Source organism: Sus scrofa, chromosome 9, assembly GCF_000003025.6.
Source record: "Sus scrofa isolate TJ Tabasco breed Duroc chromosome 9, Sscrofa11.1, whole genome shotgun sequence".
In the NCBI taxonomy this organism is placed as follows: domain Eukaryota; kingdom Metazoa; phylum Chordata; class Mammalia; order Artiodactyla; family Suidae; genus Sus; species Sus scrofa.
Genome location: NC_010451.4, coordinates 95,358,552 through 95,382,298, shown reverse-complemented (window position 1 = coordinate 95,382,298; position 23,747 = coordinate 95,358,552). Strand labels below are relative to the sequence as shown.

Here is a 23,747-nt window from a genome sequence, read left to right as displayed (position 1 = left end):
TTTCCTAGGGTTTATATTTTCTTACTTTCAAATATTAAACAAAAATAAAGAGTGGCAATTTTCTTTTACCGATAACTTGCTTTCAAAGGAGAAATTATTTACTTTGAGGTTCCCCTCCCCAAAATAATCCAAATAATAGACTTATAGGCTAACACATCAGATGGAAATGTCTTATTCAACCATGAAATGAGTTAATGAACAAGAGTCAGAAGGTCATTCTGATTTATAAAAGCATTTCTGCTTATACTCAATAGAAAGCGGGCAAGTACAGGATCCTCATGTATGAAAACCCTCTTGTTTTAGACTTCCTTAAGGAAAGGGAAGTAACAGAGTCCTTTTCATACTACATAAAGAAGGGTGTTTAAAATTCCACTGAAAATTATACTTAAAATTATAACCGTAGTGATTTTTCTTCAAAAAATTCTTAAAAATAGGGGCCTAGTTTAACATATTTCAAGTAATCTGACTAAGTTTTATACTCACATACCTAGTTTTCATGTTAAATAAGGAGAAAAAGAATATGAAGTTACATTATGATTGCTAGGAAGAAGGAAAAAAACTGTCACATTTATAAACATGAAATGACTTTATTAACACTCTGCTAAAAAGGAAGTCAACCTTCTTGGAGGGTCCAAGTTGTAGCTTTTATGTATTTTATCCAATGTTTCCTTTTAAATAATTGATTTTTTTTTTTTTTGCTTAAATAAAGTTTAAATAAATGTGGGGACCTAAATTTTCACAAGGTAAAATGAGATTGTCTGAGGTTGTATAGGGAGTTATCATAGGTAGGCTATAAAATTTATATGTTGCCTTGATACATTGCTTTCTCATTTTAAAACTCATAGGAAAACTTACTTTTTTTTCTGCCAAAAAAAATACTTAGTGGGTTTTTTCGGTTTTTTTGTTTGTTTGTTTGTTTTTGTTTTTTTAGGGCTGTACCCGTGGCATATGGAGGTTCCCAGGCTAGGGGTCTAATCGGAGCTACAGCTGCCGACCTGTGCCACAGCCACAACAATGCCAGATCCAAGCCATGTCTGTGACCTACACCACAGCTCGTGGCAAGGCCAGATCCTTAACCCACTGAGTGAGACCAGGGATCGAACCCGAAACCTCATGGTTCCTAGTCAGATTTGTTAACCACTGTGCCACGACAGGAATTCCCTGTTTGTTTGTTTGTTTGTTTTTACAATAAAAGCAAATGTCAATTATTTGAAATATAAAAACTTTAAGTATTATACTGCTTTTGCCTTTAACACTGTAAGTTTAGTTAATGGGTTTTTGTTGGGGTCCAGTTAAACATCTTCACTTTTGATTTGCTAACAAAGCAATTCTTTGAATATTTTATGCACAGCATTCAATTCTGACAGATATGTTTCAAGAGAAAATATTTTTAATTGACTAAATAAAAGCAAAAAAGGATAACTATCTCAAAATGAAAATAAACTATTTGAAGATTAACTTTTAGACTATTTAAAAGTGGATCACTGCATGTCCTCCACCCTTATTATTAGATTCACAGCTACGGCTTAGCTTTGCTAAAACCCAACAGAAACACTATTAAAAAACATGGGAAATAAGATGTCAAACAGCAGATGTTTTAACTGAGGCTATTAATATTCAAAATGTAAACAACACTAGTAAGGATAGTGTCATTCTTCATTTGGTTACTCTATGATTCTAGAGTTTTTACTTTAAGAAGGAGATGTATGAGCTTGCCCATTACATTTGGAGGCAAAGCAACATTGTTTTGAGAGCTCATTTTATGGTTTGGACAGTATAGTTAGATGTTAAAAAAGAAACTTCTGCTGACAAAAAATTAAAAAATGAGATGCTAGCTCAGGATGCAAAAATTATCAAAGTAGGTGGCCAAGAATCATTTAGATGATTTTATCTATGCTCCAGGTATAAAATAGTTGGACATTGGAGATTAAGAAGTTTTTTCCTTTCCCTTTAGAAGGGCATTTTGTCCCCTGAGCCCCAGGGTGAGGAGTAGGTGCCAGGGGAGAGGCTTTCATGAGACGTCGAGAAGCACTTGCTATTGAACATTCCATTTTTGGGACGTTGTGGACAAACATCTAAAGGGTAAGAGAGAGACTGACAGTGTGCAATGAAAACAGAGGCCAAGCTCAGTAGCCATACTATTATCAGCCTGAACTTCCCAGGTGTGTCCAAGAGAACTCACATGACAGCTCCCCATGGAATAGATGGGAGCCCTGCTCACTCAAAAATGGAATGGCATGAGGTCACCTTAGGTCCCGTTCCAAGAGTGGGACACCTAACAGAACTGCCATCTGTCTCAGGGTAATGAATGAGGACATACCAGTCAGAGGAGAAAGGCAGTCACACTTAGCCAGAGGACTGCAAGAGCAAGAATTCCAGAAAGGGGCAATTCCAGAAACACACAGAGGTACCTATGAAAGAAAAGTTGCCCTTTAAATGTCTGCCAAAGCCCAAAGTTGAGAGGTGAGGTCCCTCTGGCAATGGCAGGAGACACTTCTCTGAACCCCACTTTTCCCCTCCTAACAGGACGCTAGATCAGACACTGAGAGTGAACAACAGTTGTCTGTCCTATCTATGAGTGACCTCAAAAGCCATGGGGTCTGTTGGAGTCAAACAGGACCAGGGAGAGGAACTAGTTCCACAGAGTAGATTCAAAGGGACTGTGGGAAGTAAAATAAAGTTGTTTATTATCACACTCCATGAGTAGGCATAACAGTTGCTTTAGATTAGCAGGTAAAATAAATAATAGTCACAGAGTAAGTTTATTTCTCACTGATCTACTCATCTGCCTCTATAGCCCACTTGGAAAAAAAAAAAAAAAAGAGAGAGAGAGAGAGAAGACAAATGAAAACCAAGAAACAAATGCTTCATTTGTTACAGATTACAGATACAAAAACAGTACCTAATTGAATAAATTATTTCCTTTGTGATGTGTATGCTTACATCCTGGTTTACAGACTCACTCTGCCCAAGAATGGTTTGAACTGCTTCCAAAATGAGTAACGTTTTCAGACGGAAGGATCCCAACAATTCATTAACTCAAGAAGCCAACTAAATAACATAACCAAACAGAGAGTACTGGACATATTTTTTTACTGTTAACCATGACTGCACTAAAGAAAAGTGAGAGAGAAGGAGAGAAGGGGAGATTTTCAGCTTGTATATATTACTCCTAAAGTTTATATAGAAAGGGCTCTGGATTTTAGATGAATTATTGCTGGGCCTACTTAAAGCCAGCTGAGGTGGAGAATGTTCACGTTTAGTCAAATTGACAGATGCCGTGTATAGTTTAGGATAATCTTCTTAGAAACCATAGGTTCTTAAACCATATTGTACAAGTGTCAAACACTTTCCTTATTATGATGTCTACACTAAACAAGTTTCTCATGCATCACTTATAAATTAATGATAAATGGATGCAAATGTCTGTTTACAGTTGACCATCTTTTTCAAGGACTCTTACAATTCTTCTGACTCTAGAGATGGGGTATGATGACAAGGGTTAGGGCAGGGAAATCCAGTTTCTTTAAATTATGAGAGATTTAGAAAGTTTCCTTTGTGGCTCAGTAGTTAACAAACCTGACTAGGATCCATGAGAATGTGAGTTTGAACCCTGGCCTCGATCAATGGGTTAAGACTCGGCTCAGATCTGGCGGTTGCTGTGGCTGCGGCTGTGGTGTGAGCCAGCAGCTGTAGTTCTGATTTGCACCCTAGCCTGGGAACTTCCCTATGCCACAAGTGTGGCCCTAAAAAGCAAAAAGAAAATTATGAGAAATTTACACATGGAGGGGAGAAACAACTCTCTTCTACTCTGTTTCTCAAGTATGTTTTTCCCCATCCTAACAGATCAAGGAAATAATAAACTTCAAGATCCAAATACAAATGCAAACTACTTAATTTTAAATAGTTGTTAACAATAATTTAAATTTTATCCATCCATCTCGGACAAGTTCAAATCTCATGCACAACATGTTTTCCCCTTCACCCCCTAATTCCTTCTATGTGACCTATCTCAGATTTTTGGTATTCAAAGATTTTCTGACTTGTTTCATAATTCATTTAACTGCGTTATGTCTTGTCTTTCTAAGGCATGAGCAATAACAAAATTGAGTTTTATATTTTGTCACAACATTCTTAGTACCAGTATTAGGTGTTCGATTTTTTTATAAAATTGAAAAAGAAACACTGACTAAAGTAAAAAGACAAAAGAAAAAAAAAATCAATGTTCTGCCACTAAAAACATATTGTAAGTTTTACTTCTAAAATGCATATGATTAAGTTCAACCCAGAGACCTACAAAACCAACTGTATCAAAACAGCATTATTTTAGACATAATTCTGCTAGAAAAATATTTCAATGATGCTCAAGTCATATTTAGTTCTTTTAATTTTAAAAATACATACTCTGTATATAAAATAGTTAAAAGATAATGCTAAATACTAGTACTACAGAATAATGATGAGTTTATTCTTTGAGTTAAATTGCAATGTATTCCCTACTGACAATGTCACCCCCAACAATAGCTAACAATCTGAAAAAAGAAAATGTATAGGGTATCAGCAAATTTGAAGAAACCTGTAGCAGATTAGGTTTTATAAAGCTTAGAGTAAATAAAGGATCACTGAAACCTTTTACAGAGGTAAAAGAACCCTTATATAAAGCACAAGAAGTATTTGTAAAGGCTAGGGATTTTTTAATTCTTACCATGCAATGTAGAGCAAAATAAATTATTTCAAGGATTTTTACTGACAATGAATAGATTCCAAGGCTATCTCCTTCCAGAAAATTGCCTTATAGAACTAGCTAATCCTCATAATTTTCTCCAAAGAGAAAATATACCCTCTTCTTTTTGATTATCGGAGAAAAGTTATTATTTGCTTCAGAAAACCCACGTTCATAAGGAGGGAAAAAAATCCCATAAGCAAATTGTTTTTTTTTGTTTCAGAAAACTTGTCTTCTACCTCCTCATTCTAAGTGTATGTATCAACAGGATTGATTCTTGAACACTTTTCTCACCTACTAATGTAAGCAAATCATTGTTTCCCACCCCTCTTTCAAGGGTGAAACTGACATGCTTCTAGCCAATGAGATGTGATGGAAAATCTTCAAAAGCTGTCCTTGCTTTAAAAATGAGACATGTAGGTAATTGTCTTTTATCCTTTTACATTTCCTTGTCTGGATGAGGCCCATGAAATTGTTAAACCCATGTTGCCACCAACCTAAGGATAATGCCAACACTAACAATGGCAGACAGAAGGGATAGAAAGAACTGAGTCATTTATAACACTGTGAGGTAAACAATATTACCTTCTTCATACCCACTCAAACTCTGGACATTATTCTTATTCTATAATACACCAAATTTCCTTATTTGTTAATAGCCCAAGTAGGGTGTCTTTTTATTGTAAGCTGATAGAACGCTAACTGATAACAGTAATATACTTGTCTCACTCTCAAGATAGGAAAAGATAAGAAAGTTACCAAATCAAAAAAAAAGAAAAAAGCATTATTTAGCATCCTTTATGTTTAAGACACTATACTATGCACTAAAGGAAAATCAGACATGTGTGAAAAAGAGTACCACCATTCAGAATGTGTAATTAAAATGGGGGATATATTTACACAAATGGATAATGATAATTTTATCAGAAAGGACATCCGACACTGGTATAAATATATAAAATGTTCTAATACACAGAAAAAATAATTACATTTCCTGAGAATGAGGAAGACTTGGAAAGCAAGATGTAGTCAAAGAGTAAAATTAGCTAAGTGCCATCAAAAATGAAGAGTGATATGAGCAAAAAATTGAATGGCAATTTCAGCACACAGCTTGAAAGATTTATTTTGGAAAGATCTAATAGGGCAGTCAGAGTCAGAGAGAGAAAGAGAGGGAAACAGAAGTGCTAGTAAAGTGCTAGTGAAGGAACAATTAAGAGTAAATTAAAATAAGACTGAAACACAGGGTAGAAATGGGTTGAGAAGGGCCTTAGAAATTTAGAAAAACCTGAAGTTCACTCAAGTTCCTTGGAAATCAAGAACTGGCAGAAGTGTATCAACAGGGAAGAAATATGGACAGATTTTTATATTTTTAAGAGATAACATAGATGGTCATAGTGAATGGATGAGATGAGGAGAAAATGGAGAATCTGTTTTACAAGATGAACCCAGCTAGATCATGGTATTATCACTTATACCAGAGGAAAATGCTGCAATGTTTGCCACCTTATCAGCATGACCCGTCAGCCGAAGCTTCTGTTGGGACTGCATCTAAACCTGGTTCTCCCGCCATCTCATACTACTTCCCTAGTTATGCTCTCACATGTTGATCCCTTACAAATATCCTACAAGTTCTTCGTTATCTCACAGTTGGCTTCCGGGGCGGCGGGGGGACAAACCTACAACAAAACTGCTAGGTGAGGTTAGACAGTTCCAGATCCAGGTTATTGGAACTGGACCACTTCTGGCTGGACCTGAAGGCTCCACACTGATCCAGTGTTAGGGAATGGGAATATCAAATCCATGTGTAAATCTGTCCCAAGTCTGTCTTAAGAGAGAAATCCACAGGGCATTCATTAACTAAAGAGAGGCTTTTTGGACCAACTATAGAAAAAGCCTACTAAATTATGAGGCATCACATCCCTGGTGATGCTTATACTTGCCCTGAAGTCTATTAAGTCCCTGTAGAAATAGTCCTTCCCCTCAAAAAAGATCAGAATCCTATCCCCCTTATCTCAATGCCAGAGAGTTCAAAAACAAAAAACAAAAAAAAACCTCAGTCTACTTAATTTTTACTTTATAGATAGAGGAAATGCCCTGAGAGGTACTTTCTCCCTCTATAATCATTTACTTATCAAAGTTTATTGATAAGATACCTGCACCATTCATTATAGAAGACTCAAAACCTAGGCTAAAACAGATTTTGAGAGCAGAGTAAGAGTAAATATGATGATATTATTAAATAGGTATCATTGAAGTAATTTTGCAAATGATTTTGCTATACTTTCTGGTGATTCCGCACTAAAGGCTCGTGGCATATATGAAATGATAATAGCTATTGTTCAATAGGCATGGCCTTGTTTGTCCAAAAACTTCGAATAAACATATATCCTAAATTTTGAAACTTCAATCAAATACTTTCCATAGAATTTTTTTTTTTATATTTCCCAGAGGAAAACATTCCCAACCAGTCAGTTCTAACTCAATTATGTGTTGTAGACTGCTTTAACTCTAAAGAATACAAAGGACATCCTTCAGCCCCATACAGTCCCAACATGTGTGGTTTCTTCCACAGAGGAGTTTGGATTTTTGCCGAGGGGAACTGAGCCAACGCAAACCACGTTGGTCTAAACACTGCAAAACTACTACATCTTAACACTTACGTGCTACTGTGGGGTAAGTACCTTTTAGCAATGCTAAAAGGTTTATTTAAATTTTAAAGGTAGACACCTACATAAACATAAATACTTACCTTTGCATGCATAACCCCTTTATGAATTGTCTATTTTATAAAGATAAAGAAATATCAGTTAGGCAGAAAATCCCTAGGACAGATTCTAATTTTATAATGTGTTCCAAAGGGCATTTATTTCAATACCATTGTAAGGGAAATCAATATTTCATAAACATTTATTTCATTAAATATTAGCACAGTTCAACCATGGAATATGGCCAAAGAGAGATTTGCTTAAAATAGCCACAGAAGGAAGTTAGCTATCAGAATTTATTTTAAGCAATGATCTAATACACTCAGTTCAGATAAATGGACTTTCTCTTCCAATCCCTGAAGGCAGAGAACAGCACAAGAACAAATTCCCTTAAAAGTATGAATTGCTTCTTGCTATTATTCAAAGACTGAGACATATTTGGGAAAATGGTTTGTTAGCTATGTGGTATCTTTTAAAGCAAAACTGCAAAGCTGAATAGGATTTTCTTTGGCCTCGTTCATAAGAGTCATCCCCTATTATGATATTTACTGATGACTGAAGTTGCTATCACCAGTACTTAAAAAAAAAAATTTTCAAGGGAAAAAAATACACCCTTAAGAATAAATGGAATGAAGTGATAATGGCAGAATGAAGGGCAAGGTTTTCAAATCCTAGCACACAATTAACTGCTTATTACATCTTACTGTAAACAATACCTCGGCTATAGAATAACAATAATTTTCTAAAAAATAAGATAAACTTATGAGTTTGTGTGTTTGGTTTAACACAAGTCAAGAACAATTACTGGTAATATTTTAGCCCTCACTCTTCTAAATACACAGATTACACAAAATGCATGCATATATATCTGCATTCAAAGATTATTTCTTAATCATACTTGGGCATTCATAAAAAAAGTTTTCCTTTTCTTTTGGACCTCAAAAATGTGTGGAAGCCTACTTAAAAATCAAATGATTAAAAGACCAAATACCCTGTTTCTAATGCAGGCCTTCATTAAGCAATAGTAACACGCTATGGCGATAAATATTTTACCAATGTAGACTAAAGCCAGGAGGCTGATACCATTCAAATAACTGAACTGATATTTAGTTATTAAAAGCATCTCAAAATTAGAAGGTTAAGTTAAAATGGTCATAGTAGGTAAAAACTATATGAATCTTCAAGGTCTGAGAATGACCTATGTATCAATCTTTTTGAATGGTAAAGCTCTATTAATTTAGTATTGACAACTATTGACATGAAACTTTGCAACGGCTCCTAGTATTTCTTTTGGAATACTTATGGAAAAGAGAAAGAAAAAACAGATACCTCACACATGAGGAATAGGTCATATATTACGTCTGCTCATTAGGCCTTTAACTCTTACAGTCTTGGTACCCATTTTTGTGTGCATAGATATATATATTTACTAAATTACGAGCTAATAATCACTGACAAAAACTGAACTGTAGCAGTCTTTCCTCTGGGTACCAAAGTGATAGAGCATACAGCAACAATTGCTTTTTGGGTTTTGAATTGCTAGTATATAATTCTTTTAAGTGGTAAGACTGTTCTTAATGAGTCTGTAAGTGGAACATTATTAACCTTCACTATGATTGGGCCAAAGAAGAAACCTGTTCAGATAAAAAAGGAGAGTGCAGAGAAAACAGTGTGGTATTAAAATGCTACCAGAGTCACATTGTCATTTTTAAAGTATGCTTATCTGAAGTATGCTTATACTCACTCTTAACAAAGAACATGCATATGTATTTAAATTCATAAAAATCCAATACAAATATTAGAGGCACTAAGTTCTTTTAATCTTTTCTTTCTTTTTTTCTTTTTTTTTTTTTTTTTGACATGTAGAAATTCCTGGGGCAGGAACCAAGCTGCTGTGGTGACAACACCGGCGCCTTAACCCACTGAGCCACAAGGGAACGCCAATATGTTCTTTAAATGATATGCAATTGACACTCAGTCACTTAAAACAAAAGAGAAGGAAAAGAGCATAGATGAAAATAAATGCATTCAATCAAGTATCTGTAAGTAAACTGACCTTCTTAAAATTTTTGTTTAAGTCAACCAGACTAAGCAGGAAGATGTGGTCCTTGGCTCCCAGAAGCAGTCTGCCCCTCTCCTCATCTAACAGAATGGTTTGGAAATCCAGTCCTTCCGATGAGCCCAAAAAGGGAATACAGCTATTTGAAAGCAGCAAGTCTATGGGACAATAAAAGAATTATAGAAACAAAAAAAGATTCTTAATAAGCAAAATATTTATTCACCCCATACATTCTTTGTTCTACTTTGTAAATGCATATATACAGTATAAGAGCTCTAATGTAGATATATACAAACAATACAGTTTTTAGCACATATTTATTTAGAAATAGATGCAATTTATTATATTTGTATTTTATTGATACAATGTTTATCTTATATATGAAGAATCCACAGTATTAAAATGAATATAAAACATATTAACACAACACCAATTAAATGCAAAATATTTCAAAACTCTGTTGTTTATGCCATTTCTTGGTCCACTCCTGCGGCATATGGGGGTTCCCAGGCTAGGGGTTGAATCAGTCTACACCAGAGCCACAGCAACAAGGGATCCAAGATGCGTCTGAGACCTACACCACAGCTCATGGCAACGCCGGATCCTTAACCCACTGAGCAAGGCCAGGGATCGAACCCACAACCTCATGGTTCCTAGTCGGATTCATTAACCACTGAGCCACGATGGGAACTCCCTGTTGTTTATAATTTTAAGTTATGAATTAAACCACCTACCTATGGTAATATTTGCAAAGTGATTAAATTATCAACATATGCAAAGTAAGCAGTAAACTAATCATGTGATAAAACTCAGGCATTTTGACCCTTGTACTTTGATAGTGTTCAAGTTGATGCCCATATTTAGAAGACTACCCTGTGTCTATTTCATATATTTAGGAAGATAAAACAAAGTATGGATACTGAAGAAGATATGATCCTAAACCAATAATGGAGTCACAAGTGTAAAATAAGAAGGGACCTTGAAAATCAATGAATAAAAATTCATAATTTTATAAATGAAGGTACTTAATTCCATCTAGGTCAAGCTGCATGCCCTAAAGTCACAAAATTATATGGTGGCAAAGCTGATTACACAACCTCAGTCTCCGTCTCTAATTATCTTTGGTTTGTAAGTCCTGATTCTTTATTTTAGTTATAATTATGATACAGACACATTCCTATTTAAATTTCAGTCTGGGTAAATATAAGTCTGGATACTATAAATATAGGCAGAACACTCTTTGACATTAATCACAGCAACATCTTCTTTGACCCATCTCCTAGAATAATGACATTAAAAACAAAAATAAGCCAATGGGACCCAATTCAACTCAAGAGCTTTTGCACAGCAAATGAAATCACTAAAAGAAAAAAAACATTTTTTTTTCTGCCACCCACAGAATGGTAGAAAATCTTTGCAAATGATGCAACAGACAAGGGCCTAATCTCTAAAATGTACAAACAACTCATATAACATAACAACAACAAAAAACCCAATTTAAAAATGGGCAGAAGCACCTAGTTAGACATTTCTCCAAAGAAGACATATGGATGGCGAACAGGCACATGAAAAAATGCTCAACATCACTAATAGATCAATGCCAATTAAAACTATCATGAGATACCACCTCACACTGGTCAGAACGGCCATCACTAATAAGTCAACAAATAACAAATACTGGAGAGGGTGTAAAGGGTACCCTCCTTCACTGTGGGTGGGAATGTAAATGGGTACATACAGTATGGAAAACAGTACGGCAGTACCTCAGAAAACTAAATATAGAGCTACCATATGATCCAGCAATCCCACTCCTGGGCGTATATCCGGGCAAAATTTTCTTTGAAAAAGAAACATGCACCCCTATGTATGCTGCAGCATTATTCACAACAGCCACGACATGGAAGGAATCTAAATGTCCATCAACAAATCAGTGCATTAAGACATAGTACATAAATAAAATGGAATAATACTGAGCTATAAAAAGAACAAAATAATGCCATTTGCAGCAACATGGGTGGAACTTAGAGATTCTCATACTAAGCGAAGTTAAGTCAGAAAGAGAAAGATAGATACCATATGATATCACTTATTTGTGGAATCTAAAACATGGCACAGATGATGCTATCTACAAAACAGAAACAGATCATGGCCAAGGAAAGCAGACTAGTGGTTCTGAGAGGGGAGGGAGGAGGGAGTGGGACGGACCAGGAGTTTGCAGTTTGGGGATACAAACTGTTTATATATGGAATGGATGGGCAATGGGGGCCTACTGAACAGCATAGGGAACCCTGCATGATTAGGTCACTTTGCTGTATGACACAAACTGAAGACACATTGTAAATCAACTATGCTTTAATAATAAATAAATAAATAAATTTCGGTCTGAGTTTACAGGAACTCAAAACTTTGCAATATATTTCACCCCAAATACTTATCATAGCCTCTCATTTTCTACAACTCTAGAGTATTAAATAAGACAATAATATCGCTCATCACTTATAAAGTCCATTATATGTTATTAGACTTTAAATCATTATGTTCAAGCAATTCATTATTAATTTATGAGAATAATAAGAAACAATGTCTCAGAAACAGGCATCAAGATACTTCTAAAATGTGTAATGGCAGTTTTCAACCTCTGTAAAATAGATATTTAAGTCTTTAAATTTAAAGCCTATATATTTCATCCATCAGCTGTGGACTTTATTACTATTTCCTATTTTGTAAAACTCCTTCCAGTCTTTTTATCTAATTTACAATGGTTAAATGTTATTTATTTTAGTCACTAAGATAGATTTTTTGTTTTAGTTTTGATAAATTAAAAGGGTATATATTGAAAAGATATAATGCTATTTGAATTCTCAAGTGACTACTGTTTTACCAAACATAAATGTCCTATTAATATTTATGAATCAGGCTTTGTATATACTGGATGGAAGTCTGAATGCTATACTAATTGTTCTTCTATTAAGTTAAATGAAACTTTAGTAGTTTTGCAGACCAGAGACACAATGGGATAATTTATTTTAGTGCCTTCAAATGTAGTAAACCTGTTTTACAGGGCTGGTAGCCCTGTAAATATTCCATACTGATTACAAAGTAGAACAGGGGAAGAATGGAACTGAGAGAACAAACAAGACAGATATGATCTAAAGCTTTCATAAGAGAAAACAAACCTTAATTCATACAAACCTTAATTCAATCAGGTAATTCTGTATCTTCCATGAGATTTTCCCTGTTTGACCACGAATGAAGTGGACAAAAGGGAAAATATGTAAAGACATTTCCAAGAGCATATCTTGACCCAATGAATAGAGGAAAATAGGTCATTGGTTATCATCCCATACTATTTCAAGTTCCCATGGTAACAACTATTTTGAACCCTGCATTGCAATGTTAATTGCAAAATGAAACATAGCTGAGCCTAACAGGCAAGTTGTGAGCCTTAGGTCCAGACCAGCTGAGTCATAGCCTAGCCTCACAACTCTGGCTATGTGATTTAGGACAAGAAATTTAACCATTCTGTGCCTTAGTTTTCTCATCTGTAAAATGGGGAAAAAATTAATAGAAACTATGTTTAATAAATCACATAGGCATGAGAAATAATGAGTAAACCTATGATCAGCATAGAATTATATGTAATTAGAAGTACATAGTACAGGAAGTGCTACGTAACTATCAGCTATTATAATAACTATCAGCTATTATGATAATGTACTTTGTAAACTCTATACAAAAATCTAAAAAAGTCTTATTTCCCAGTTCATATAATTCTCATGATGATTAAAAGGAAGTAATTTATATAAGATTCTTAGAACAATACCTTGAAAATGGGAAAAGTTCAATAAATATTGTTACTTTGAATATTAAACTCTGGTTTGAGACAAATGAGTTCTATTAAAGAATATTTTCTCATCTTTCATTAAATATGAATTATAAAGATTAGAACATCTTTATTTATGTATTTATTTGCTTTTTAGGGCCGCACAAGTTCCTAGGCTACAGGTCAAATTGGAGCTATAGCTTCTGGCCTACACCACGGCCACAGCAACATAAGAACCAAGCCACATCTGTGACCTACACCACAGCTCACAGCAATGCCGGACCCTTAACCCACTGAGCAAAGCCAGGGATTGAATCTGTATCCTTATGAATGGATACTAGTCGGATTTGTTTCTGCTCAGCCACAATGGGAACTCCCAGAACATCTCTATTTTTTTAAATAGTATTGGAATAACATTAAAAAAGCTATTCTGTCCACAAATATTTGTAAGCTTTTAGTACATGTTGTGTTTAACACTCGGTTAAAGGTGGTGGGATGGTTGAGCCCTGCCGTCAAGAGGCTCACAGATCATTGTACGAATAGATAAAATGTACATGATACAACATAGACAAAATAAATTCTAATGGAAGCACACCCAATTTGTTAAATCTTTCAAATAATTAACTTCATCACCTCACACAAGAAAGTGATATTTGAGAACAGTCTTGAAGGAAAAATAGAAGATTTACAGAAAAAAAAAATGTAAAGAAAGGTTTATTTCAAGCAGAAGGATACTGGAATGCATAAGGGCATATATTCTCATACATTACACTGATGCAATGCATGGTTAATATATCTCCTTCTACAGAATATGAGCTCCTTCAGGGCCAGGACTGGGTCTTACTCATCTTTGAATCTCTGGCATAGAGCTCAGAATCTGAGACAAATTAAGCCCTTAATAAATATTTGTGCAACTGCAGTAAATCAGTATGTTGGCACAGAGAGAACAGGTGGGGGCAGTGGGAAGCAATGCTGGACATAAGGGCAACCTCCAGAGCATAAGATAGCAAGCTGTGGATTTTAGGTATTAGGAAGGTAACTAAAAGCCACTGAAATATTTTATGCAGGAAAGTGACAAAGACTATAGCCAAATGTGAGGAAAATAAGTCTGGCTGCAGTGTTCAGGATGGGTGAGAATCAGCAAACATGGGGGCAAAAGGACTACCCAAAAGTTTCTAAAAGATGATGAGTCCCTGAATGATGGCAGTGCCAAGGGGAGGCATTTAAGAAACTGGCATCTCCTTTTCTGTCTCTACCTATATAGTGAGGAAACTAAAGTTGACCTCGTCATTTGCTTTATGTTCTTTTACCGTAGTCAATTCTACTGGGTTTAGTTTCAAACATATTTGACAAGGAAAAACAGCTGCAAAAATAGTGACTAACCTGAAGTATTATCATTTCAAAATGATTTAATGTTGCCTTGTGACAACCTTAGCATCAAAACGATTAAAGCATGCTTCACCAATCCTTTGCAGCCAAACTAAATAATTAGACTTCGGCATTTCATATGAAAATTTCTCAGGCTGACGCACACATTTTGAAAAGACCTTGGGACAGGGTTTGGGGCAGGTTCCCTCTTCCCCCAGCAGTTTATCTTTCTTGCATTACTGCCAAACCAAGCAAAGTCATTTTTGTTTCCACAGGATCCTCAACAAAAGCCCAGGGGGGGAAAAAAAAAGTTAAATCCAGAGTCTGTATCTTAACACCTAAAGCGAATACACTTCCAGGATTTCAGGCATCAGATATGCATGCTGGCTCTGTAGGTTGCAAACTCATGAAAGTTAAAGACTAATAACTTGGCAATATAGTTACAAACTTAATTTTTTTCTTTTCTTAAACTGGCAAGTCTAAGACATGTTGATTTTTAAGACTGTCCATGGTTTATAACCCTCTTGAACAGGAACTCTTGGTGTTAGTTCCCCTTCAGTGGTGGGTGTGGGTGTTGCTCAAAGGAGGCCTGCTCTGTACTCAGGCAGCCCCACTTTTCCTCAGACAGCAGCAGCCTTTACCTCTAGGTCCTAAATACATTCCTTGTTCTATCTACCTACACCTTTGACCTAATCCACCATAATCACTCCTTCTAACTGTTCTTTCAGCAATTCATTGTCCTATCACCTCATTCTCAATTTATAATTTCATTGGGTTTAATTACACACTCACCCAGGCCCTCAAATCCCCTCCCTTGTTCTGGTAATACACTGTTGAAAAACCTACAAGTTGGTTATTTCTCAAATAAATGAAGCAAATTATGATTATTTATTCCACTAGTTTAACTATGGAAATCATGCACATGGTGGATTTTAACTGAATGATGACAGAGACAAGGTGTTCATATTCTATGATCAATAAATCACTGCAGAGCAATGGATGGTTCTGAGGATCAAAACCCCCATAAGCAACATGCTGTTTTCCTATATTTGTATCTATGTGTGCATGGCTCAAGTGTATGCTATGCCCAGGGCCCTCATCAACATCTCCTGATATCTTACCAAAAGTCACACAGTAAATTGCTTCCCACAAAGAGTAACATATTTAGAATAACTTCTCATGTCTAGCACAACAAAGTGAGTCTGTATCCTCATAAAACTAGACTTTTGAAGGCAAACAACTGACTCACCTAAGGTCTCCAGGTGCTCTGCATAGGCTCCAAAGACTCTGATAACAAGTCTTATTTAAGTACCTCATAGCCCAGTGGAGGGAAAATGCTCATGTTGAGAAAGTATCAATAAACATGATAATAGGGCAATAGCACTTAAGCTAGTAGGCTGTTTCATGTCTGTAATAGTAAAACAAAAGAACTTCCTCTCTGTGTGTCCTTTAGCAACTCAAATAATGCAACTTCAGTTCTTTCACTCATATGAGTGGGTAGAGAAACCACGTGGTTTCCAAACTCCTTCCAGCCCTGGAATTTTATGGCATTGGAACTAACTCTGTTAAAACTGAGGATATATCAAGTGACAAATGGTCATTTACTTTATCTACTCCTGGCCATTGGTCTGTTCCTTGGAGCAGGTAGTCTCTAACCTTTGCGATGCACAGAAATACAGTATAAAGCAATTACAGCTAAAAGGGAGATCATCTCACTAATCCTGTTTGACAGTACTGTTACCAATTCAGTGAAGGCCAGAATGGTTAAGTGGGCTTCACAAAACCAATATGCTCTTTGTGGTGGAATGCAGCCAACAGCGGATGTCCTCATCCACAGCCACTTGCCCCTCCACATGAGGGGAAGGCTAAAGATACCAAAATCGCTGCTCCCATTGGAAATAGATGCTCATTCTGAAAAGAATTCTTTGTATCTCCCTTTTAATGTCCCTTAATACAATTATTCATTCAGCCTGAAGAAACATTTGACCTGATGGTCTCCATTCTTCCTCTTCACCCCAGAAAGGAAGGGAGTGGTCAGTCACATTGAATCTAATAAATTTAGGCTTAAGCAACACAGACTTCCTCAATGTTTCACTGTTAGATGAACAAAATCCCAAACCCCTGAAATCCTGCATTTATTGCCAGAAATTCTGAACTGGATGGAGCTGACAGTTTCTCTCACAAGAAGACTACAAAGCTAAACAAAATGGCTTCCCGCATGCTTTAAAGAAGAACACTTAATAGGAAGGTTTTTTATTTTTTTAAGAAAAAATCAAAGTCATTAAAAACAGAACTTCATGGGGTTAAAAGGAAAGTACCTTTGAAAAAAGTTGATTTCCAAACTTAAGCGTCAAATTCCTCAGCAGAGAAGGCTTATAGCCAAAAAGTGAATCCAGATCAAAACCCAGTCACTTTTCCCTACCATCTCAGGATGTTCAGCACAAATTCTTGCCCAACCCACTCCTCTTTTTCCTCAAGGAAATAGCCGTTATATCAACAGGGCTGTTCTGAGGTTTCTTGAATACAGTCAGATCTACAGTGTGTTCTCTGCAAGCTAAGTAAAGACGTAAAGGAGTTTTTACTCCTGCCTTCCCCATAAATTCAGCTTCTCCCCCTTGATCTCTGAATTCCCTGGGCTTTAATGCTGTTAGTAACCCAAGATTCTTTCCATGGAACTCCTTCTTCCCACAGTTTCCAGAAATATTTTCACTACCAAAATACTCTTTTTCCCCCTTTCCACCCCCCCACTCCCCCCAAAAAACCTGTTCTCAGTTTGGGTCAGGAATTAAGTAAAGGGAGCAAACTGTTTATTCCAAAATGATAATCTGTCCCTAATGCTATGGCTCACTGAGTCTCTTTGGCTCTCTGGGAACCTGTTTGCTTCTCTAGCTTTTAGTCCAAAGAAGGCATGATTCTTTCTTGGATTTAACCTTGGGAAAATGAACTCATCTTAAATTGGCCCCACCTGACGTTCCATTAGTTTTCTGAGGCTTGAGGTCATATGAAAAGATACTGGTTACCAAGCTAGCTCATCTCCACCTATCAAACATATCAATCATTCTCTATTTATGTATCTTTAGGCTCCACAGATAACCGCTCAGAAATATCAAATATACAAGGAAAGAATGTCATACAAACCTACAATCCCTACAAAAGACTCAGTCATAGGTGTATATTATAAATTATCCTATTTTCCTGGTGAGAAGTCCAACCCTACTGGTTCCCTTCCTGCAAATGCACATCCAAATCAGAAAGAAAAAAATTAATTAAAATTATCATCTGCTCATCTGCAAAGGAATGTTGGAAATCATTCTGTTCGTTAGGTCTTAGAACATTATCTATGTTAATAATAAATCAGATGATACCACATAGGGAAACATAAATTAGGAACAAATACAGCCTATTGTATCATCAGAGCTATTCTTGCCAGAACAGGATGTGGAACAGGAGTGTGGTAATTACACTGGCACATTTTCATCTGCATCCATGCTTTTAAATCACAGGTTTATTCTTATTTGGCGAGCTTTCAATAGTAGATGCTTTATATAATCTATCCCATATGAGATTCATAATTTACGATTATGGTCCTTTTAAATTCTTACTTTGAGTGAGAATGAATCATTTTAAGTTCTAAAAAGCTTTGCCATTTTTCCTACTGACCTACAAAAAGGTCTAACATTATAAATACCCGATATATTTCCAGAAAGACAATGCCATAATAGAATAAACTGCCTCAAAAATAGCTGAGAGCATAGTTCTGGGGAACAGTGATTCAGCTTTGACAATTACTTTCTTAAATCCCTTCAAATTAATGAGAATGTCTCTCTTTTCAAATTTCAAGGGATATTTAAAAACACCATGTTAAAATTGAATGTGAATTGTTTTCAATATAGTGTGTGAATTTAATTTTTAAAAAACTTAGAAAAGTCATACTTTAATACACCGTCTATTACTGATTCCAATACAAGACAAATATGCCAAGACCAAATAATTCATAAACTAAGATCATCACAAGTTAATGCACAGACCAAAGAGTTATAACAAACTACAACAACATAACTTTTAAAGTTAATTATATTAATCAAATTTAAGTATATGCCTATCAAAAGGTTTTGTTAAAAGGTGTATGTAAACCCATCTGTCTCCTCTCCCATCCTCTTTATCCACCCCTAATCTAGATACCATATTAACATATTTAGTAATTTATGTTCCATTTGTTTTCATATATACAAATAATATGTATATACTAGTATCTTTGAAAGCACCACTTTCAGACATTTCCACTGAATTGTTGTTTACAGAATTTGAGAATTTTAGCTTTCTTATGCCAACTCTTTCTCTCCCAATCAAGCTCCTAACATCATAATATGTTCATTTTTATCAAAGCTGTATTCAGTCATTCCATTACTGTCACAAGGTCTTCCATACTTTACAAAAGTAGTGCCCTCGAGAGAGGATTCAGATGGCGGAATTGAAGGACTAGAGCGCAACTTCTCTCCTAAAAACAACAAAATTCGCAACTAAAGGCTGAGCAATCTCCACCCAAATGGACTGGAAACTGTAAAAAAGATACCCTACTCCAGAAGAAAAAGAGGAGGCCACATCAAGAGGCAGGAGGGGTGATTTTGTGGTATAAACAACCCCATACCTCCGAGATGGGAAGCTCCACAGACTGAAAACTAACTGGTTCACAGAGACTCACCTACAAGAGTGAGAGTTCTGAGCCACACATCAAACCCTCACGTGCGGGGATCTGGCACTGGGAACAAGAGCCCCCAGAGCATCTGGCACTGAAGCCCAGTGGGGCTTGTGCACAGGAGCTCCACAGGACTAGGGGAAACGGAGACCCTATTCTTAAAAGGCGCACACGGACTTTCACGTGCACTAGGTCCCAGGGCAAAGCAAAGTCTCCATAGGAATCTAGGTCAAATCTGACTGCAGTTCTTGGAGGACATCCTGGGAAAACAGGGGTGAATGTGGCTTGTTGTGAGGGATGGACATTGAAAGCAAAGCTCTTGGGAATATTCAGCAGCAGTGCCTTTCTCTGGAGGTGGCCATTTTGGGAAAATCTGGCCCCACCTATCAGCCAGCTGCTGAGAAGCCCCAGGGTAAACAACAATCCAGGTGGGATCACAGCCCCACCCCTCACTAAACAGGCTACCTAAAGACCCCTCAGGCACACAGATACCTCTAATCACATCCAGAGACTAAGCCCCACCCACCAGAGGGATTAGAATCAGCTCCACCTACCAGTGGGCAGGCATCAGCCCCTCCCATCAGCAACCCTACAGCAAGCCCCCATACTGATTTCAGCCACAAGGGGGGCAGACAGCAGAAGTAAGAGAGGCTACAACTCTATTATCTATAAAAAGGTCACCACACCAAAAACCTATAAAAATGAAAAGACAGAACTATAACTCAGATGAGGGAGAAAGGAAAAACCCCAGAAAATAAGTTAAGTGATGAGAAGATTCTCAGTATCCAGGAAAAAGACTTTAGACTGTTGATGATAAAGATGATGCAAGACATTGGAAAATAAACTGGAGGCAGAGATGGATAACTTACAGGAAACACTGACCAAAGAGATACAGATATAAAACTTAAACAAGAAGAGATGCAAAATACAATAACTGAAATAAAAAATTCACTAGAAGCAGCTAACAGCAGAATACAGGACGCAGAAGAACGAAAAAGTGAGGTGGAGGACAGATTAGTGGAAATTACAGATGCAGAACAGAAAAGAGAAAGAAGATTGAAAACAAATGAAGAGAGTCTCAGAGATCTCTGTGACAATGTTAAATGCACCAAAATCTGTATTATAGGGGTGCCAGAAGGAGAAGAGATATAGAAGGAGACAGAAAAAATATTCCAAGAGATAATAGCCAAAAACTTCCCTCACATGGGAAAGGAACCACTCACTCAAATTCAGTACAAACGAGTACCATATAAAATAAACCCAAGGAGGAATACACCAAGACACACATTAATCAAAGCAACCAAAATTAAAGACAAAGAGAAAATCTTGAAAGCAGCTAGGGAAAAGAAACAAGTAACATACAAGGGAACCCCAATAAAGTTGTCCACAGATTTTTCAGCAGAAACTCTGCAGGCCAGAAGGGAGTGGCATGATATACTTAATGTGATGACAGGAAAAAAACCTCCAACCAAGATTCCTCTACCCAGCAAGGCTCTCATTCAGATTTGAAGGAGAGATCAAATACTTCACAGATAAGCAAAAGCTGAGAGAATTCAGCAACACTAAACCAGCCTTACAACAAATACTAAAGGAACTTCTCTAGGCAGAAAAGAAAAGACAGCAACAGGAAACAAAAATTCCACATATGACAAGGCTCACCAGTAAAGGTATATATACAGTAAAGATACAAAATCATCCATGCACAATTATAGCACCAAAATCAGAAATCATGAGAAGAGGTGGGTACAAATGCAAGACACTGGAGATGAACTTGCAATTAAGAGAACAACAACTTAAAACAATCTCATATACATATAGACTCTTATATCAAAACTTCAGAATAACTGCAAGCAAAAAATCTACAATTGATACACAAACAAGGAATCTCTGGAGAAGAAATATATCTCATAATAAATAAGTGCATAATCCACCATGAAGGGGGTCACTTGACATCATTCTTAGAATGCTGAAGTTTCTTAGATCTGATTCTGATTTCCTCTCCATCAAAGAATTTATGGTAATTATAATTAAATAATCCAACTCTACAATTAAATAATACAGTTCTACAATTGTATTATTAATAACCATTTCTCTCCATGGTACAATGTAAGGTCTATAATGTCGTGTTTATCACATCACCTAGAATGGTGTACTGCCTACATTGAAGAATCAATAAGATGTAACCAATTGTGAGGACATATTTATATAGTTAAACTGTTTTTTAACCAATGTATGCATTTTATATTTTACTTCTTTTCAGAGGGTGTATTATTTTTGTTATTCTTACCAGTGAAGTTATTCTTTTTATTATGCTATATAAAATATTTAATGGTATATAAGGCTTTCTTCTTTATAAATTTTAGTCGCATAATATACACAATTTTAATATAATGTTAATTTTTAAGGAAAAATTGAAATTAATAGATAATACTAAATAGTAAAGATGAAAGCCATAAAAATAGGATAAAGTATAGAATAAATTTCCTGTTTGTCTCAGCATATTTTCCATTCTACTTCTCCAGAGGGAGTCACCTAATCTCTTTCTTAAGATCCATGATATAATAATCTGTGTGAATGTAATTGTGTTTAAATATATGTGTTTTATTCTGTAAAAAAAAATTTTCAAAACAAAACAAAAGTAGTGCTCTCTGATTATACATTCTTGAAAAAAAATGTTGCCTCTATTAATAATTTCCCAATTGTGACATTCCTTAGATTTCCTTAGGATCATGATCAAACCTTTCCACACTGAAAAAAATCTCCATAAAATTTTCAAACAAAATATTTGTCTGAATGCTTTTTGCTTTTTTCCTGAAAACATCCCCTCTTAAGGCCTCTCTTCATCCTCCTCTGACATGGACTTCTGTTCTTTGCCCTGAGGAATAGCTTTTGCAAGCTTCCTTCTACCTCTTAGTATAAATCCCATCTTTTCTTGATGCCATGCCTTTCCTTTTTGATTTATTTTCTTGTTTTAGTGAGTGCATCTCCAAAAGTTTCCCATAAAAGAGTAACAGTGACAACTTTTTAAAATTTCCCATGCATTAAAATCACTCTAATATACCTCTGTTGCTAGCTTGGCTAACTACAGAATTCTGGGTTGTACAGCATTCACCCTCAGAGATCTGAGGAATTTTTATACACTATCCTCCAGCTTCCAAAGTTGTAGCTAAGAACTCTCATGCATGCCATCAGTATTCCAAGCTTGTGAATGTCTTCTGTTTTTCCTTTCACCTCTTCATTCTTACTACTATGAAATTTAAAATAATTGACTTGAATTATTTGATTTTTCATTCATACATTTCGTTCATTTTGTTTTTTCATGTATCATGCTGGGCATCCAGTGTGATGTAATCTGAAACTTAATTTCCACTGATTCAGGAACATTTCTGTTTGGCTCTTCTTTCAGAACAAACAGATAATGGTTTTCCATAGAACTTTCCTCTAGGTTTTCTCCAGAAAGGATTCTCTAATCTTACCCAAGGAAGAGAATCCTGTAGAATATGCACATAGCTTCCAAGAGGGAGATTAAAAATATTGTCACTGGGAGTTCCTGTCATGGCTCAGCAAAAACGAATCTAGTATCCATGAGGACACAGGTTCTCTCCCTGGTCTCGCTTAGTGGGTTAAGGATCCAGCATTGCAGCAAGCTGTGGTGTAGGTCACAGATGTGGCTCCAATCTGGAGGATCTGGTGATGCTGTGTCTGTGGTATAGGACAGTGGTCACAGCTCCAATTCAACCCATAGCCTGGGAACTTCCATATGTCGTAGGTGTGGCCCTAAAAAAGACAAATATATCTATAGACATATATATCAATATATATGTCAATAGATATACATTATTTTCACTGAATAATCCCCTGAATCAGGCAGCATTTGTAGGTCATAAACAAAGACATAATATTTTCCATTTATAGTTTCCCATACATTGTTTTCTCTAATAAACTGTAGCCTCTCTGCTGATTACTTAAAAGTAGATACCTAAAATCCCACTGCCTCTCCCAAGTCACAGTTCAGAATTTCCAATAGCCTGCTTGGTATTTCCATTTTTCCCCAAACCATCTCATCCTACTGACTAATCATGACCTTAATGACATGAGCTAGTCCCCAGGCACAGGATATCACAATCTTTTTTAGTTTCTCTTCCTTGCTCCCTTACCCTTTTCCCCTTATTTAAATAATTGGTAAATTATTATGCAATTCCCTCACACAAACATCCATGTAAATTTAAAGCCTTACAGATTTCCTCATGCAAATTTTCTATTCTTCTTCCTCAAATATTTATTCCCATTGTAAGCCATGCTAAGATCTGTATTACTATTTCTCAAAATTCCTCTAACAGGCTCATAAATAATGTTGTTCTCTGCCCCTTCCT

The 23,747-nt window shown here is 36.1% G+C and overlaps 1 protein-coding gene across 1 annotated transcript in view; it reads right to left on the bottom strand.

Annotated features, from left to right (window-relative positions):
- Positions 1–23,747, bottom strand: part of SEMA3D (semaphorin 3D) — a 205,473-nt gene that overhangs the window by 103,811 nt on the left and 77,915 nt on the right. The window contains exon 4 of the mRNA XM_021063476.1: positions 9,485–9,645. Within this exon, the coding sequence (XP_020919135.1) occupies positions 9,485–9,645 (161 nt within the window). The remainder of the gene's footprint in view (positions 1–9,484; positions 9,646–23,747) is intronic.